Source organism: Mustela lutreola, chromosome 1 (genome assembly GCF_030435805.1).
Source record: "Mustela lutreola isolate mMusLut2 chromosome 1, mMusLut2.pri, whole genome shotgun sequence".
In the NCBI taxonomy this organism is placed as follows: domain Eukaryota; kingdom Metazoa; phylum Chordata; class Mammalia; order Carnivora; family Mustelidae; genus Mustela; species Mustela lutreola.
Window position 1 is genome coordinate 282,703,997 of NC_081290.1, and position 19,250 is coordinate 282,723,246.

A 19,250-nucleotide genomic window follows, 5' to 3' on the forward strand; every position below is an offset into this window, starting at 1 on the left:
TGCCTGAAGCCTTGGGGGTGTACAGGTGACAACACCCCACCCCTGCCCTGGGGAGGGGTGGGCAGGGGCTCAGTCTGGGGGGAGGGGGAGGCTAATAGGGGAAGCGAGGGAGATAAAATGGAGGCACTGAGCAGCGTGTGGCTCTGCTTGCAGAGTTCAGGGGAGACCGCTGGAGTGGAGGGCCCGGCCACTTTTTCAAAAAGATTCAGTATCAGAGAGATACTGAATAGTTGGGAAGAAGGCAGGGGTGGTGGAAAGCCAAGCCAATAGCGCGCACGGCGCGTTCGAAGGAGCACAGACGGATCCAGGATCGGGACGGGATAGCCCCAGGGCTTGGCACCCAGCGAGCTCCTTGTGGACTGCTAGACTGCCCCCACCCCCAAACTCCTTAGGAAAGAGGATCTCTTACAGGAGGACAGGAGGCAGCCTCAGAGCAGAAAAAGTCACTGAGAACCTAGACAGCCCCAGGATGGACTGAGAGGCCACGAGCCGGCTGCACGGGCCCGGGCAAGCGTCACCTTTCGCATCTGTAAGCCCAGGGTGGTGAGGCCATCCACAAAGGGAAGTGAAGGCTCATTTAGGGGATACACACATATTATAGAGGCCTTGTCTCCTAACCAGAATCCCCCTGGGCTGCTGGCATCTAGCAGGCTTCCAGAATTTGGTGGTTCAATGGGGAAGGCACCCTGCTTCTTTACCCTACTTCCCAGATAGTTTCTAGGGATGGGCTTGAACATCTGTCACCAAAAGACATGCGTGTTCTAGAAAAAGGTCATTAGGACAACTGGGATTTGTGGCCCTTCACACGAGGACAGGTCCCAGGGACGCAGGCCCAGCCATCGCCAGGGACCTCAGAGGGGGACAAAGGGATACACCTTTGCTGACTCATCTGTCCCCCCCAGAAGTGCAGTTAGCCTGCAAGGGGGCTGGGCTCTCTGGGGACTGTGGGGTCACTGACCTTTCGTTGGCTGGTGCACATCGCTGGCTCCTCCTCTCCCGGCCCCCCCCTCGGAGAACAGTAAGGACCCTACTGGAGAAGCAGAATTGGGGAGTCAGGCACAGGGGGGCTACCCAGCCAGTCCCACCCCAGCCTTGAGGTGATAGAAGGCCCTCTCCAGGGTCAAGGTCCTGCTTGGAGGTACAGGTGAGGCAGGGGGTGCTGTTCTGGGGACTTACTACCTTCGGGGCCAGATGACAAACCCAACAGGCCCGCAGAGCCCATGAAAGTCACAGCCACCAACTTCTGCCCTTGGCCCAGGGCTGGGGAGACTGCGGCAGAAGCAGGGGCCCTGATGGTTCAGAAGCTCCTTCTTCCCAAGAACATGCAGACAGGCCAGCCCTGGGGACCCTAAGCCTCCACTTCCAGATGCCCGCTCACTCGCCTCCCCACTCTGCTTCTTCTGGAACCTTCTCTGCTGGGCGGGAGTTCATGCTTCTCGCTCCTCCAAAAGCCTGACACAGGCGCCCTCCTCCCAGACCGTCCTGATTCACACACCAAAGGCCTCTCATGTTCTTGGCCTGCCCTCAAGGCAAATCTGGTTCTCTGTCTACACCTGGTTCGCTTAGTGGTGAGCGTTCCTGATGTCCCCTCTGTCCCCTGCTTTGCCAATTAGATCATGGGGCTTCCCAGGGCCAGGGCCATGGTTGCTGTCATGGTCTTCTGCAGGGCTAGGCCCACCAAGAGAGGCTCTTCCTGGCGGGAGTTTATCATGTATGTAGGGAAGGCCTTTCTCAGGGCTGACTTCCCACTTCCTCCCACGCGGCCCATCAAACCACCAGGCCTCCTCTCCAAAGCCCCCGCAGACACATGTTATCACATCTGGGTTCCAGGCTGGCTTGAGCTCCCCACTCACCCCTGCCAGGGACTCAGGCACTCAACGCCTGGCTCTCAGACCCCCACAGCTACTGCCAGAGCCCATGGGAGGGCTGGAGAACGGAGTTTAAAAGTCTGTGTCTGGGTCCTTACTCTATCTCAACCCCAAATCCCCACAAGCAAAGCAGGAATCCCACCTGGGCTGTGGACCTGTCAGGGGAGGGGGACAGAGGAGCGGGGTCAGGGGAGTGGGGCGCTGGTTCCTTTGGGCTTCATCTATGACAAGGTGCACCCTCTCTGGATACCAACAGACCCAGAACAGGCACTGAGAGGCAAGAAGGATGCGAGTGAACCACCCCGGTCCCGACTACTCCCGCGGGATGGCCCCTTATCCCACCGTTTTTGCCAACATTTCAGATCCCTGCAAGAATCCCAGACCCCTACCTTCCCAGACCTAAATCCATCCCAAATTCCGGAGCGGAGCCTCTCCCCACAGTCCAGTCTTCGTCCCCTAGGCCGCTCCTGCCTACAGGCTAAAAAGCCCCCCTCTACGGGAGAGGAGCCCTGGCAGAGGACCCCCTCCTGGGCATGGGGAACAATGATTAAGGGTCTAGAACACCTGAGCTCAAGAATCAGGGACTGGGAGACCCAGGAGAGCTCAGTGCTGGGGGCGTGGGGGGCGGGGCAGGGCGCGGGGATCAGAGTCAGGTTTGCTCAATGCCAGGGCTTTTAAAGATGGTAGGGACTTGGTAAGGAAGGGAGACTAAAAATAGAGAAGCTGCCCCAATGTTACCACCAAGTAAAGGCCATCTAATCACTAACAAGTCACATCCCTCTGTGCCTGACTGTCCTCCTCTGTCAAACAGGGTCAAGAGATGCTGGTGAGGGCAGACGGTGGGACAGCTGTGCCAAGAGGGTGTCCCGCACCTCCAGCCCCCTGCCTCTCCCCCTTCCAATGCAGCCACTGCGGACAGAGGGGACACCACGCAGCAGCAGGGGGAGGGCGGCAAGGCTGCCTAGAAGCCTCTGCCTCAGGCCCCTGCTTTTCTCCTTGTACTTGGGTCCACAGAAGAGAAAGAATGATCAGAATGAGTGGAAGGAAATAAAACACCGTCATGAGGAGGGAAAAAAGAAGATACAGTACCAGGAAAACGCAAAAGGGTGACTGGAGACAGCGGCAGGAGTTTTAACATCTCTTGATGTCAGAAACCAAGGTGGGATGCGGGCTATGGAGGGCGGGGGAGGGGAGAGCACAGCCGGGGGGGGGGGGGGGGGGGGGGTCGGCCCCGCCCCCACCCCAGCGCCCCAGTCCCAGAACACGGAGAGGACGGGAGGCAGCGGGGCCAGAAGGGCGGAGAGGGCAGGAAGGCGGTGGGGCAGGTGGGGCCTGGGAGGGGGGGGGTAGGGAGAGGAACAGAAAATGCAGTCGCAGGTTGGGGGCAATCCAGTCCAATCCAATCCAAACCAGAACTTCAAAAAACCATACCTTCGCTGTTTAACGTCAGGTGAGCCGGACCTTGGAAAGGGGAAGGGGAGAAAGAAAGAAAGGAAAAAAAAAAAAAAAAAGGGAGAAAAAAGAAAGAAAAGGGGAAAGAACAAAGAAAACACAAGTCATCAAAATCAGCCGGAGAGAGGGGAGAAAAAAGCTTTTGCTGCCACAATTTAAAAACCCTTTTTAACTTGTGACAGGCATCGAGGGGAAAGCCCCCAGCCCCGGAAGCTGAGGAGAGGGGCCCCCCGATGCCGGAAACAGGGTGGAGGGCACGAGGGGGGGGGACAGAGAGAGGCAGAAAGAGAGTGAGAGAGGCAGCACCAGAGGGGGTGAGGGGTACAGGCAGAACCAGAGGAAGGGTCGGGGCAGGGAGTCACTGCAAGGCGGGGAGAGAATTTGGTTTCTTTTTTTTCTTCTTGCCGGACAAAAAAAAGGAAAAGGAGAAGCCTGAGGCCGGGAAGGCTGCTTTTTCCTTTTTCTTTTTTTCTTTTTTTTTTTTTTTCCTTCCGGGAGGCGGAGAGAAAAAAAAAAAAAACAGTCAACGAGAAAAAACGATTCGGATGGAAGAGAAAATAAAACACGACACAAAAATCAAAGCCACCTGGAGAGAGAGAGAGTGTCCTGTTAGCGCGGGATTAAGTGGACAGGGGGGACGTCCAACCCCACCCCGCCTCCGCCCCGCGACCTCACCCCTGTGAGCCTGGCACAGCAGGTGGAGGCGGGCATGGGGGCCTGGGTCTAGAAGGACTCCTCCACCAAAGTGGGCTTTGCAAAGACTTCTGCCCAGCCTCAGTCCTCTCAGATGCCCACCTCCCCAACAACCTCCACACTGATCGCTGCGCTCCTGGACTCTACAAGGAAAGCGAGGCCCAGGAGGACAACGTTAGAGCAGAAGCAGATCGGAGATGGGAAAAGCTGGAGCAGAGGGCTTGAGCTTGGGTCCTTCCACAAGCAGAGCTAGGAGACTGGGGCCCGCACTTGGGGACAGCCAAGGCCTGTGGGCAGGAGGTCTGGCTCTCTGAGAGGTCCAAATTACACTGCGGACCCCTTTTCTCTGGCCCAGCCCTCCCTGAGATGAGCCAGAAGCTGAATTTTGAAAATGGAAAACAGAAGTTCCAGCTCCAAGATTCAAGGCAAGATGGGCTGGGACTTTTTTCCACCGTGACCTCGGCCCCTTGGAAAAGCCTCATCAGCCCTGACCTGGGCCTTCCTAAACCTTAGGCGGGAAAGAGTCTGGCCAAGTGGACCAGCACCCTAGTCCTGGGAAGGCACCCGCCACAGAAAGCCCTCCCCACCCCCGAACTGAGGCTGGCAGCCCCAGGTCTCACAGCGAAGCCGAAGCCCCAGGCCTCCTTGACCCGACCAGCCAGGCCCTCCCTCTCCCAGGCCCCTGCATCCCAGGTCTCTAGCCAAAGTGCAGGGAAGGAAGAGTCCTTGGAAACCTGGAAGCCATCCCAGTGCTATGGCAGTGAGAGGGTGTCCCTCGGGACAAAAAGTCTGGCCAGAGTGGGATTATCAAGGTAAAGATCTCCAGGGGCCAGGAAGGGAGTGGCCAGGGGCCAAAGGCCTGGACCCTGTGGAAAATGTGAGCAGAGGTTCACATCGCCCCCTTCTGCTCTCTCTGGGGAAAGGCATGCATCATCTCCCCCAACCTCTGCAGCTCAGGCCGGCCAGGGGAGGGGTACATCCCTCCTGCATCGAAAGGGCTGCATCAGCAGAGAACAGCTCTTGGGAAGACAAAGGTTTTAGCCACAAAAGTGGGGAGGACCCAGCATTTGGACTGAGTCTTATTCTTGGCTCTGAGTGCCCCCCACGAACTTTCCCCAAGGTCTCCCAGCATTTTCTTCCAAACCCCCTAAACCCAGGAGCCAGACCCAACTCTTCCAGGCAGAAATAGCCTTGCCTGTGGCCTCCCATCCTTGGAAATCCAGGCCCAGGGGCTAGAGGCCCTAGGACGGGCCCTCTGTCCCCCCTGTAGGCCTGTGTGGCTGTGTGGGGTGGGGACGGAGCCAAGTCTCTCCCCTCACAGACCCTTCCACTGCCCAGCTCCCAGGCAGCCTCATTAGCATGCGGCACTTTCCCTCCGTCACCACGGCAACCAGCTGCTCAGCTCCCTCAGGCGTGACAGCACCAGCCATCTTGGGGAAGGGGAGGCCGGTTCCCTGCCCTGGCTACCCCCTGGCTCCAGCCAGCCTGGCCTGCGGGTGCGCCCCCCTAAAGCCTACGTCTCCTCAGCCCCCGCCCCCCTCCCCCAGGCCTGAAACCTCGGCTCCTTCCTCGCGCCCAGCGGGCCGGGCTGAGCCCTCCCCACGTCCACCTGTGGCGTCGGCCCCTCCTCCCACGCCCTGGAGAAGAGGCCGGCCGTGATGGATGGCATTACCAAGGGCCCTTTCCTAGGACACTTTATCTGGCTGCTTCTGGGTCTTCTCTCCCTGTTACCAGAGGCTGGGGAGGACGGAGGAGGGGCTGTCAGGGGCTGGGGAGCTGGTTGGCCGGGTTCCTGGGAGAAGGCCAGGATGAGGGCACAGCATTGAGGGACAGGAAAAGAGGGTGAAGGCGGCACGGAGGACTCTAAGATCTCAGCGGCCGAGTCCAGAGCACTGCGCCCCAGAGGAGGCCCCAGCCCACCCCAGCCCCCCAAAACCACTCCCAGTCTCACTCCCTGCCCTTCTACCAGAAGCCCAAGATGACCCAAGAAGAAAGAGGGCAACAGGGGACAAGACTGAGAGACGCACAAGCAGACACATCGCAGAGAGACACACAGATTCGTCACACCCCTGGGTGTGTTACACACACACTGACACGCAGACACACACACTGCCCCTTCCAAACCAGCAGGCCAGCATGCCGCCCCCAAGAAATGGGTCCGTGGCATCCAAAGGGGCTCATTCCCCACTTGTCCCCAGCCCCAGCTTCTCTTCTTATCTCTGTCTATCCTGCTTGCTTGGGAAAGAACTGACGGTCCCTCTCCTGTCCCCTCCTGGCTCAGTCCCCTTTCCCCAGCGCCCTCCTGCTTTCTTCTTTGGCCTGGCTGTTTCCCCTCCCCGAGTTCTCTCCTTTCTGTGCCTCCCTCCACTTCGTCTTCCTGCCTCTACTTACCCCCCTCGTTCCCGCCACCTCTCTGCCCCTGTCTTCCTCCCCACAAGTCTCCCCCTTCTGGCTCGTTCCCCCTCCCCTCTCTCCCTTTGTTCCGGAGGAGACATGACATCAAGAGCAAGTAAAAGTCACATCAGTACTAAATCTTATCTCCAGCCCTCAGACGGCTGCGTCCACACGACACACAGACTCCCTCTCTCACGCACACGGAGGTAAACACTGACACACAGAGAGGCAGACGCAGACGCGCCTACAGAGACACACAGCCATGCGGACCACGCCACAGATGACACGAGGACAGGCGTACACGCACCTACACACACACGCTCAGGCACGAGCACAAGAGCATAGAGGGACAGACGTGCACAAAGGCACACGGGCAACCCAGCAGCCGAGCCCAAGGGGCACATGTGCACACAGCTACATGCAGTCTCTCTCTCTCTCTCTCTCTCTCTCTCTTGCACACACAAACACACACACACACACACACACACACAGATGGGTGCCTGCCCGCCGGGACTGGGGAAACGAAGCTACTCAGGGAAAAGAGACATCAGTAAGAGACAAGCCAAACCATGGACGCCACAAGGCAAAATGGATTCCAGCCCACACTCCGGCCGAAAGCCCTCCCCTTCTTTCCCAGCCAGGACCCCCCCATCCTGAGTGCTGTCCCCCTACCCCTGCCCTGCCAGGGCCCAGGCCCAGGGAGCTTCCAGCCCGAGTAGAGTCGCGGCATCGGGTGGCATCCCTCCCAATCCCACCCTCTTCCTGCTTCTCCAGGAAAAGAACATGGGACAGGTTTGGAGGCCGGATCCCACCTCCCGCCCGCCTCGCTGCCTGCCTTCCTCCTGGTGGCCGCGTGAGCTCCCCTGCCACCCAGGCTCCACACCTGCCCAGCCCACCGAGTCTTCCCGTCTCCCGTGCACCCCAGAGGAGGGCAAGGAGCAGGGCACACCGTGACGCGAGAGGGGACGGTTCAGAGACTGACAGGAGCCCCGAGAGAGAGCCTGGGGAAAGACAGAAACAGAGAAAGAGACCCAGAGATGGAGCCCTGGAGAAAAGAAAGGTTAAAGACAGAAACCAGAGAGAGTGGGAGAGAGCGAGAGAAAGAGAAAGGAAAGGCAGACGAAACAGGACAGGGGAGGAATGGACAGAGGAGCTCCAAAGAGGGGCAGCCTCCGGGCCTAGCGCTGGCCCTTGGCCGGGGCCCAGAGAAGAAGCAGACCGCCCCTGCCGTCCAGCCCAGGTGTCCGTCAGAGCGGAGAAGCTGCCACCCACCTATACCCACGGACCTGGGGACACAGCCCCCCACCCTCTGCCTGCCTCCTCCAGACTCAGAGCGGACCCCACCCAAGCAGCCCCAAGACCCCCAGCTGCACGGCCCTTGTAAGCTCCCCCAGCCGGGCTGGCCAAGAGTGTCTCCTCACTCCCTTCTGGGCACTTAAGCTCCTCCAGCCCCACCCCTTCGTCCTTGCCGCGTCTCCTCCCTAAAGAAGAGGACATGCCAGACGGTGCACCGGCCCACGGGAAGGCCTGCTCTCTGCCCGGCAGCTCTCCCCAGCAAACCGATAAAGAAGAGGCGAGAAGTGGGGCCGAGGCAGCCAAGAGGACCCCCAGACATCCTTCCCCTAGGGGTTCCCCAAACATGGGCAGGAGAGGGAGCCCTCCGGGGGCCAACGACACCCCCTCACAGAGGACCCTGCGGTGATTGACCACCGCCCCAAAGACAAGAAAGCATCACTCACCTTCCATGGGGTGCTCCTCTGTAGGCCGGCGAGGTTCAGGAAAGGGAAAGGCAGAGAGAGAGAAGAAAGGAGGGCTGGTTAGTGGGGGTACCAAGGACAGAGCTCCCAGGGGGGTGACGAGTTCAAGGTCCCTGAGCCCCACCCAGGCTGAAAGGGGACAGAGACGGAGCGGCCATCTGAGTCAAGGCCTCACACACGGGGTCACTCAGTCCAGGAGGCCCCACATCTCATGTTACATTTCAGGAAACTGAGGCCCAGGGGAGGGAAGTGACCCTCAAGGTCACACAGAGACTCGGGAGGCAGAGCCTGGAGTGGCAGGCAGGCCGGCTTGCCTCTCTCCCGGGCACGCTCCTCCCCTTCATTCCACGGTGCCTCGGAGACAGATGGGGACACGCTCACACAGGGCTTACCCGAGACACACTCACACTCGGTGACACACTGACACACATAGGCGCTCAGCGATCCGGAGACACGTGTCATCTCTCACGCAACCCACACTCGAAGCCTTTGCACACACGGATGCCACCACCCACCCCCCCGCAACACCCCACCCCCAGGGGAGAAAAGTCACCCACACACAGTCAGAAGGTCAGAAAGCCCAGTTCTGCCTCAAAGTGCCACGTGATTCCTATCCTATCCCAGTCGCTGGACCTCTCTGAGCCACCTGTCCCTCCTCTGTAAAAATGAGGCAGGCGGACTCGAATGTTTCCAAGGCCCCTCTGGCTCCGGTTCTGTGATTCTAGGGACAAGCAGCTGGGGGAGGTGATCAGAACACAGTGGGCCACACCAGACTGGTCCCTAAGTCCCACCGCAGCCTCTGGGTCGCCAGCCCTCACCTAGGGGCTCTGCCTGGGCCTGGGTCTTGACCCCAGTGGATCAAGAGAGGTTGGAGGGGCACCTGGGTGGCTCAGTGGGTTAAGGCCTCTGCCTTCGGCTCAGGTCATGATCCCGGGGTCCTGGGATCGAGTCCCGCATCGGGCTCTCAGAGAGCCTGCTTCCTCCTCTCTCTCTCTGCCTGCCTCTCTGCCTACTTGTGATCTCTGTCAAATAGATAAATAAAATCTTAAAAAAAAAGAGAGAGGTTGGAGACAGTTCCTTCGAAGCAGCGACAGCAGCCCAGGCAGGCTGAGCTCTAGTCTGCCCGGGGTGAGGCTGGGTCACCCCTTCCCTGAACATTTCTCACGCGCCCACCTCCTGGGAGACTTCGGAGGAAGCAACAGGTGGCAGAGGAAAAGCGCAGCCTACAAACGCACAGACCCGATGGGGAAACACACACACACACGCACACGCATGCACATGCACATAGGCCTGCAGGCCACAGGACACACACACACAGCTGCTGGGAGCACACGCCCTCCCGCAGGCCTGCACTGTCACCGGCCTCCGGCGTCATTTTGTGTCATTTGTTCAGCGGCTCTTAGGGGGTTAGGTCTCTCCAGAAACACATACGCTGTCATTTATCAGACCTTATCCCACCTCCTTAATACACACGCGGGGGCTGAATGCAGAATCAATACCCACACGGTGATCTAAGAGCTAATATTAGATGTGTCCACCGCCACCACGCCCAGCTCTCCCTCCGCCCGCTGAGGACTCTGCGATGAACACAGCCCCCTTTTTGTCTGTCCGTCGACCGTCTATCTGCATTTCGCACAAGCCTTTACCTATCTGCGCGTGTTACACACACAGAACTGCTTCCACCGGCCAGCTGCAACCCCCCAAAACTGTGTCTACACAGTGTTCTTAAATAAACTGGATCGCATTGCTTTGAAGGCGGGGGTTGCTATGCGGGCTAGAAAGGGGCCCCCAGGAAAATCCCAGGGCTCTCACGAGGAGCCGCGTGTCTGGACCTCTTTGGCCCCGTTTTGTGCAAATGCCCAGGCAGTCAGCGCAATCATCTCTCCAGCACCTGTACAAACAAAGAGGCAGGGTGATGTTCTAGAAAATCCAACATGGCTGGTCTTTCAAAAAGTATTCCCACCTGCCACAAACGTGGGCCGCGCTATACCCACGAAGACGCGACGAGCCAGCGAGGTTTGTGGGCTGCGCGAGCCTTGCCTCTCCTGGCTTCCGGGACAAAGCTCCTGGAGACTCACTGACCTCTCCTTCTGTGTGGCTCTTTGCTTTCTGCTGATTCACCTGCCATCACAGACCCTTCCAGGCTGGGTCCTGTGCCCTCCACACTCCTTCCTTCTCCCTGCCCTCCTTGGCAATAGCTCACTTCCGAGGCTTAAGGACTCCCCAGCCTGTGTTTGTAGACTGGGCTTCTCCCCTGGGTACCCGTGGCTGCCTGCGCAGCGATTACTCAGACAGCTCCCTGACACCCAAAGTCCACCACGAAAGCCACGCTTCTCTCCACCCTCGCAACCAAAGGCCCGTTGCCCTGCATTTGGCAAAGGCATTGTTGGTTGCACTCAACCAATGCTTCTCAAGCCCCCGCGAGGTGCCCCCCACTCAGCCAAGCTAGAGATGTCGCTAATTAGCCAAGTGGCCTGACATCCTACCGGCCGTCAGCAGGGGGCTCACACATTACCCTCCAGCAACCTCAGGAGACTGGTGGTGTTACCTGCTTCCTGGGGGCAGGGAAGCGGACTGGCCCAACAGCACAGAATCACCTCTGACTTTGACCACTGTGCTCCTGGGTCATCCTAGACCACCCTTCCCCTCCGGTTTCCTCCAAGAGCCTCCTGCTCGTTGGTCCCTTGCCTATCTCCAACTAGGCTCTCATGGCCCAGGGGCCAGATACACCTGATGAAATACTGCTGTGATCAACACACATACACACACACAGAGGCACATGTGCACCTGCACACACACTCGAAACTTTTCAGTGGCTCAAACCTCTCTTCTCTGTTCTCAACCTATGTCCCCACCTGTTTTCAGAGGAGTTTTACCTGGGCTTCTCACCCCTCAACATGCCCAAGATGGACCTCCTAACCCTTCCCTCTCCTCCTACCTGCTCTCCCTGGTCAATGTAAGCAACCAGAAATCCGCCTTGTTCTTTTTTTTTTTTTTTTTCCATACCAATCACCAGGTCCTGTCAATTCCACCTTCTAAACCCCTAAAAACTAAACACAACTCCTAGAAATGTTTTTCTTTTTTTTTTTTTTAAGATTTTATTTATTTATTTGACAGAGAGAGATCACAAGTAGGCAGAGAGGCAGGCAGAGAGAGGAGGAAGCAGGCTCCCTGCCAAGCAGAGAGCCCGACGTGGGACTCGATCCCAGGACCCCGAGATCATGACCCGAGCCGAAGGCAGCGGCTCAACCCACTGAGCCACCCAGGCGCCCAGTAGAAATGTTTTTCATCCTTCCATCCCTCCCCCCACCATGGCCCCAAAGCCAGACCCTTCTCAGATCCTCTCCCCGGAACATTAATAAGCCTCTTCAATGATCTCCCCCCACACCAGTCTTTTCCCCTACAATTCTTAGTCCACACACCACTAAAGAGGTCCAACCAAGTCACAACCCTGCTTAAAACCCTTCAAGATTTCCCAGGACACTCCTCCAGGATGCAGTCTGATCTTCTCAAGCAAGTCCATTGGAAATTCGGCCATGCCTCCCTCCAACCTCCTTTCCTGGGACACTCCGGGTTCTAGCCACACCCAGAGGCTGTCCATTTCCCTACTGTCCCACATTTCTGTACGTACTGTTCCCTTGGCTTGAAAGACCCTTCCCTAGTCCCACTCTTCCCACCCTTAGCTCCCTGAGAAAGCCAGCTCTTGTTTTAAGACCAGGTCAGTATACCTCTGTGTTCCCAACTGGCCTCACAGGCAGAGCTAACCGCCGCCCCTCCTCTGTGCCCGCTCTCAATATGTACATTGTATCATTATTTCACTTTATTGTATCTCCAAGGCGAATTGCGTTTCCATCTCTGCTTCCTGGCTGGACTGTGTGATATCCAAAAGCAAGGACAATATCTCATTCATCTCTACCTCCAGCTGCTTGCACAGTTCCTGGCTCAGAAAAAGGAATGCTTATGTTTGTTGAATGAATAATCAAAAACACTTCTTACATACTGAGTACTTCAAGGGTGCCGGGCTCTTTCCATGCACTGTTCCCATCTCTCGCCACTACTGCCTTGTCAAGGGATGCTGCCATCACTCTCTCACAGAGACGGGGAAACTGAGCCTCCTAAAGCAGGAGAAACTTGACCCGTATCACACTGCCAGTGAGGGGACAGAGTCAAAATCTGAACCCGAATCTGTCTGGCTTTAAAACTTCCCCTGATCCACATTCTTGGCTGGAAGTCAAGACTTTTAGAAGCTGACCTGACTCTACAGTTCTGATCATATCTCCCCCAAAGTACAACCATCTTGGTCTCCTCACACGCACCCCAACACACCCAATCCCATCTCCTAGACCTCGCGTTTAGGCTGTTTTCCAGGAGGGAAAGCCCTGCCCGTTCGTTCCTTTCCACCTCCACAAATCTCACTCACTCCTCGTTCAAGATCTAGCCAAGTCCCGTCTCTTTCTTGCAGCCTTCTCTGACCACTGGGGTTGATGATCAGAGTCGCCTTTATGGATCATTTAGAACAGTGCCTAGGGGCGCCTGGGTGGCTCAGTGGGTTAAAGCCTCTGCCTTCGGCTCAGGTCGTGATCCCAGTGTCCTGGGATCGAGCCCCAGAGCCCCACACGGGGCTCTCTGCTCAGCGGGGAGCCTGCTTCCTCCTCTCTCTCTGCCTGCTTCTCTGCCTACTTGTGATCTCTGTCTGTCAAATAAATAAATAAAATCAGGGACGCCTGGGTGGCTCAGTTGGTTAAGCAGCTGCCTTCAGCTCAGGTCATGATCCCAGCGTCCTGGGATCGAGTCCCACATCGGGCTACTTGCTCCGCAGGGAGCCTGCTTCTCCCTCTGACTCTGCCTTCCACTCTGTCTGCCTGTGCTCGCTCTCACTCTCTCTCTCTGACAAATAAATAAATAAAATCTTTAAAAATAAATAAATAAATAAATAAATAAATAAAATCTTAAAAAAAAAAAAAAGAACAGTGCCTAGCCCATTGTAAAGGATTTCCATATAGCTCATTGTGTCCTTGTAACGACATCATAATCTCCATGTTACAGAGCAGGACATTGAAGAACAAAGTGATTAAGTAAATTATCCAAGCTGACACACACAGCAAGTAGAAAACTTGGATTAGACATTAGACCTCGGGCCCCCCTTGCTCTTAACCACTCCACCATTTGAGGCTTTCCTTGTGAGTATCTGTCTTATCTCTGGGTTCTCACACCAGCCACTCCCTGAACCACTCTCTTGAGCCCGGAGCCATCTCTCTCGCAGCAGAAACTGTCAGGCCCACAGGCATGGGATATTAACAGCTGACACAGTGGTTCCACATACGTGACCTCATTTACTCAACTTTCACACACAGAAGTCTTATCTGCCCCACCAGTGGGCGGAGCTGGTATTGTCTTGCCTAACATGAACTCGGGATTCCAACAGACTAGACTCATTATCAAGGACAGTAAGAAAGACCAGAACAAAAGAAAAGAAAAAGTTCTGAGCGGCCACAATGAACATCATTGATGGTGATACATTAAAAACTATTATATAGGGGTGCCTGGGTGGCTCAGTGGGTTAAAGCCTCTGCCTTCAGCTCAGGTCATGATCCCAGAGTCCTGGGATCGAGCCCTGCATTGGGCTCTCTGCTCAGCAGGGAGCCTGATTCCCTTCCTCTCTCTCTGCCTGCCTCTCTGCCTACTTGTGATATCTATCTGTCAAATAAATAAATAAACTCTTAAAAAAAAAAAAAAAACCTATTATATCCTCTTAGGAGAACCCCTCAGACCTTACCCAGAACCCACTTACCGGTGGTGACCCACAACCCCAACACACTTGGGAATGCTGATTTCCAAGTTCACGAATGCGAGGAGATGTAGGCTGCCGCATGACAACCCTTCCTAAGAACGGAGGTGGAAAAACTCGGGAAAAGCTAATCTAAGAACTATCCAAATACAGCAGTCAGGCATCATTTCAGGCAGGGACAAACCTCAGTGAAGGAACCACAGTATGACAGTCGAACACCTAAGGGGAATCACGACATCCTGAGTCATCCGGAAAAGGTTAAATCACTTTCCAAATATTGTGCTCGGGGAGGCAGAGAGGTGTGCGACATATCTCGGGAAGATTTCCGTCTGAAATGCTTTCAGTGTTGGTGAGTTGTGGATTTTAATGGGATAATGCTCCACTTTCCAGGGTGAGTTTCTCCCCCAGGGCCCCGGAAGACTGAGATTTTACTGATCGATTTCCACTGCCCTCTCTCGGCGCTGGGACAGCTGCTGGCACACACGGCAACACCCAAGGCACAGCAAACGCTCACTAGCTGTGAGGCCCCAGGCTCTCCCCCGCTTGACTGTGTGATCTGGTCTCTTTTTGTTCTAACTGCCCCTTCATAATGTCTGCAGCCACTCCTCTCCACCTGTGGGCTCCTATGAAGTCTCCTCCCCTTCTCCTTGGCCACCTCCTCTGATTCCAGAACTACAAACATTCTCTCTCTCCACGCACGCCCCCGTGGCACCCAGGTCTCCATCCACAGCCCCGCCTTCAATGCAAAGCTCTGGTCTCACCTTTCCAACAGCCTGGGTGTCTCTGTCTAAGAACACCAAGGGACATCGCAGTTCAACACGTGCACGATCCGGGGGCCCAAGGCTGCTGCTCTCCCACGGCCTCCCCTTTTGCCTTCACCCCTCCGCTGCCACGGCCTGGCCCGCCGCCACCGCCACCGTCCTTCCAAGCAAACCTGAAACCACATCCCCTCTGAGTCCCAGAGCTTCCATCCCAGCAACAGCTCCCAAGCACCTGCTCCTCCTGCTGTCCCAAAGGCCACCACCCTTCCTCGCCACTCCCCAAGCCCAGCAAGATGTGGGGGCCCCAAACCTCTCTCCTGAACTGTCTCCCAACTGACTTCTCCACTGCATAACTCTGCCACCCATAATCCTTCTACAGTAGACTCCCAGCTTCTGATATATAGCTTTTATTCATATATCTGCTCAAAACTGTGGACCCTTGGGGCGCCTGGGTGGCTCAGTGGGTTAAGCTTCTGCCTTCGGCTCAAGTCATGATCCCAGGGTCCTGCGACTGAGCCCCTCATCGGGCTCTCTGCTCAGCGGGGAGCCTGCTTTCTCCTCCTCTCTCTCTGCCTGCCTCTCTGCCTACTTATAATCTCTGTCTGTCAAATAAATAAATAAAATATTTTTTTAAAAAACTGTGGCGGCTTAGTGGCTACATTTGCCCCTACTTGGGACACAGCATCCAACAAATGTTGGTTGAATGATTTAAGTCAAAACTCCAAGACCTGGCTTTGGCCTGCTGCTCCTGTGTTAGATTGCTCTTGTTTCCTTATATTCTTGGAGCCCCCTCTATGGACGGGCCGTACATGTCCCTCCCTCCCATGCCTTGGCTCCTACCAGTGCCTGTGCATGAAGTGGCGCCCTCAAACCAAGCTTACTCATCCACGGTCAAGGTCAATCCTCAAAAGCATGCCTTTTATTACCAATCCCCGTCAACTTGTAAAGCTATCCACCTTCCTTGCAACACCGGTAGCACCCTGCTGGTAATAGTAACTACCAACTATTCACCACTTTTCATGTATCAGACATTCATTTAGTTCCCACGACAGACCTGCAAGACAAGCCTGCTTATCTCCATTTACAGGTAAGGAAAAATGCGTTTGAAGGTTAGGCACTCACCTGATGGCTTGGGCCTGGTGAGGGCAGAAGGTCAGGTTGAAATGCAGACCTGACACTCAGGAGTCTGTGTTTTGACCACTGAGCTGCACCGTCTTACTGCATCTCTTTGGGCATATACCACGCTATTTTTTTTTTTTTTGAAGATTTTATTTATTTATTTGTCAGGGACAGGGGAAGCAAGCACAAGCAGGGGAAACATTGGGCAGAGGGAGAAGCAGGCTCCCCGTTGAACAAGGAGCCCAACGTGGGGCCCCATCCCAGGACCCTGGAACCGTGACCTAGGCTGAAGGCAGACACTTAACCAACTGAGCAGCCCAGGCATCCCGATACCACACGATTTTGTGCCTTGCTCTTCTGCTGGTGTTTATTGAGCATTTTCTATGTGCCAGACACTATTCTAAGCACTTGACATGAATTAGCTGATTTAGCTCCCATAACTCTGTAAGGTGGACACTATTATTGCCTCCATTTTCCAGAAAAGAAAACCAGGGCAGAGAGAGCTAAAGTCCAAGGTCACTGACCCAGGCAGGGCTACATAATCCATGCTCTTTCCCACGCACTGGACTGCTTTTTTATCGGCTTCCCCGAGTAAACAGTCACCACCCAGAGCAGCATCTTATTCATTTCTTTTTTTTTTTTTTTCATCTTATTCATTTCTGACCCTCCCCCTTAGCCCTCAACACGAGGCCTCACACAAAGGAGGCCTTGATAACTACTTACTGAATTCAGTCAGCAACCACCATAAGAGAGACACACATAAATAAATGGGCATCTACCTCTCTGTCTCCTGGCTTCATTCTTCTCTCCCAGGCTACGTGTACCCCTGCCACTCTGTCCCACACGCCTGTGCCCCGATTCCACTTGAGGGTGGTGGGGACGGGCGGAGATCCCACGCAAATCCCTGCCCGGTGCCCCATGGACTTCAGCCTGGCTTTGACAGATTATCAGCACTGGGTCCACACGCTCAGTCGCTCAGTCGCTCCAACTTGGCTCTCTCTTCAATTACCTGTGGCCAGACAACTCTCCCTCCCCCCCCAGCCCCAGAGAAAAAAGAAGCACATTTCCTAACAGGGAGGTTCTCAGTCAATGGGTAGGCCCAGACCCAGGAAGGCCTGGGTTGGGGGGGTGATTCCAGAGCACCCACAAATCCATATGCACACCAGATGCTGAAGGCAGATTGATATGTCTTGCCTGCAAGGCTTAAAAACTTTTTTCTAATGTATATTTGATTAACCACAATGGCAAATATAACATCGAAGTCATCTAAAAGCTTTCCTGAATTCATAGTAGCTTTGAGTCGTCCCTTTTCACAACGGAGAGATATAAAAATAACTCCTATTTGGAAAGGGTATTATGAATTACTGACATTTTTAAATGCCCACAATCTCAAACAAGCTGAGCCTCCCTCAAAGAAGATAATCACCAAATGACGGTAACTTCAGAGGGAGATGTGGGGACTCTGGGTCTCTCAGCTCTGTCTCAGGGATGAGCAGTCAGGCCTGTTCCCCTTAAAGTCTTTCTCCTCAACCCCCAAGCCCAAGGGTGGGAGTATGCATTCCTCCCCTCCTCGGCTGGATGGGAATGTACCAGAAGTGTAGGGAGCACAAGATATTACAAAAGCTGCCCAGCAAATAGGAACAAATATAAGGAGAGGGAATGAGGTCATGGGGTGGGGAGAGGGATGCAAATCAGCAGGGCCGTCACTGTGTCTGTCACCTCCGGACACCGTCAGTGTTCACCACCCCGCGCCCACCCACAGCACATATCTGAAAAATACGCATTTTCAGATACCCATTCAGCCTCACCCAAGCCTTTATTTTCCCCAATACTTATTAATATCTCTTAATTCATCCTGCAAATTTTTTATTAAACACCCACTAAGTGCCTGGTACTATAATTAGGTACAAGGAATAGGGAGAGGCATATCCCCGCCCCTTTATCACAGACAACGCGCGGCCCCTCCCTCAAGAGCTCCCAACACACACACACACATACACATACACACACACACACGCATATGCCCAGAGACAATGCTGCCCTGACCAGCTATCTGACACCCACCTAATGCCCCCTTTCCCTCTTCTTCATGATTCTCATACACACACACACACACACACACACACACATACATAATGGGTCAAATAGGCAGCTGTCTCTCCCAGCTCCAACACAGTTAACACAAACATTCCTCTCATTCACACCCAACAGACACATATGATACACACACTGTCCCTCCCACACACAGGTACTCCAACACACCTCAGACACACAACCGCACAACCCGTATTCAGAAGCACAAACCTTATTTGGCTCACTGGGAGCCTCTGGCCAGTAAATCCTTTTGGGGACTGGACACGAGGTTCTGATTGACCATGTGCCTCTGGCTGTATCTTTCAAACACTCAGGCCTGATTCTGCCAGTGAGCCCAAGGATCGGCTACTACAACCTCTCCATAGCTCGAATTCCCTTTCCGTCAAGTTAGATGGGTGGTTCATCCTGGGGTTTTTTTTTTTAAGATTTTATTTATTTATTTGACAGAAAGAGATCACAAGTAGACAGAGAGGCAGGCAGAGAGAGACAGGGAAGCAGGCTCCCTGCTGAGCAGAGAGCCGGATGCAAGGCTCGATCCCAGGACCCTGAGATCATGACCTGAGCCGAAGGCAGAGGCTTAACCCACTGAGCCACCCAGGTGCCCCTTAATTCTGTTTTCTTAGAAAGACTTGGAGGGGAAAGGTCATGGAGATCAGAGAATCAAATTCAAAGTCATGGAAAGAAAGATTTCTTATGGAGTTCCAGGCTCTTACTGAGGTCTCCCATTAAGATACATGCAGGCGGGTATTCTTTTGTGTACTGGTTACTCTCCTGGGCCCTGCAGCTCCTGTCTGTAAACCCCACTCTAGACAAGCAGACCATTCACACGTAATACACACTGCCAGACTCCCAGCCTCTATGTGCAGCCGAACACACACAGACACACATTTTCACAGTTTAGAGAGCACCTGCATTCCTTGGAGAAAAGGCGAGAAGGTGTCAGGTTAACTTAATACACACAGTTCCTGAAGATACAGTCCACCGCCTTATGCAAATAACCCCACAAAAGCAATCCAAACAGTTTCCTTAAGGATTCCTCTACCACAACCATGGATACACAGTCAAAATATAGCGCATCCCAAACCCAGGGCCACACGGCAGCCTCGGCTCCTCCCATGGATGCGCACATGCTGACAGCCAGGAGGACACCCATCCCCAAAACAGTCCCACGGCCGCACTAGTTTGAGGGCACACACACACACACACACACACACACACACTGAGGGCACACACACACACGCACACACACACACTCCCCAAAAGTCTCCACCTCTCTGGGGAGGGGGCAGACAGACACACACACACAGTGGCTAGGTGGCCAACA

At 54.9% G+C, this 19,250-nt stretch overlaps 1 protein-coding gene across 21 annotated transcripts in view; it reads right to left on the reverse strand.

Annotated features, from left to right (window-relative positions):
* NRXN2 (neurexin 2) overlaps window positions 1–19,250 on the reverse strand; it is a 106,742-nt gene that overhangs the window by 76,261 nt on the left and 11,231 nt on the right. For 10 of the 21 annotated variants that reach the window (XM_059146189.1, XM_059146180.1, XM_059146207.1 and 7 more), the window contains exons 3-5: window positions 8,147–8,164; window positions 3,300–3,329; window positions 959–1,030 (exon numbers count right to left, since the gene is read on the reverse strand). In XM_059146189.1, coding sequence (XP_059002172.1) covers window positions 959–1,030; window positions 3,300–3,329; window positions 8,147–8,164 — 120 coding nt within the window. The remainder of the gene's footprint in view (window positions 1–958; window positions 1,031–3,299; window positions 3,330–8,146; window positions 8,165–19,250) is intronic. The other 11 variants (XM_059146232.1, XM_059146243.1, XM_059146170.1 and 8 more) reach the window with 5 other exon arrangements.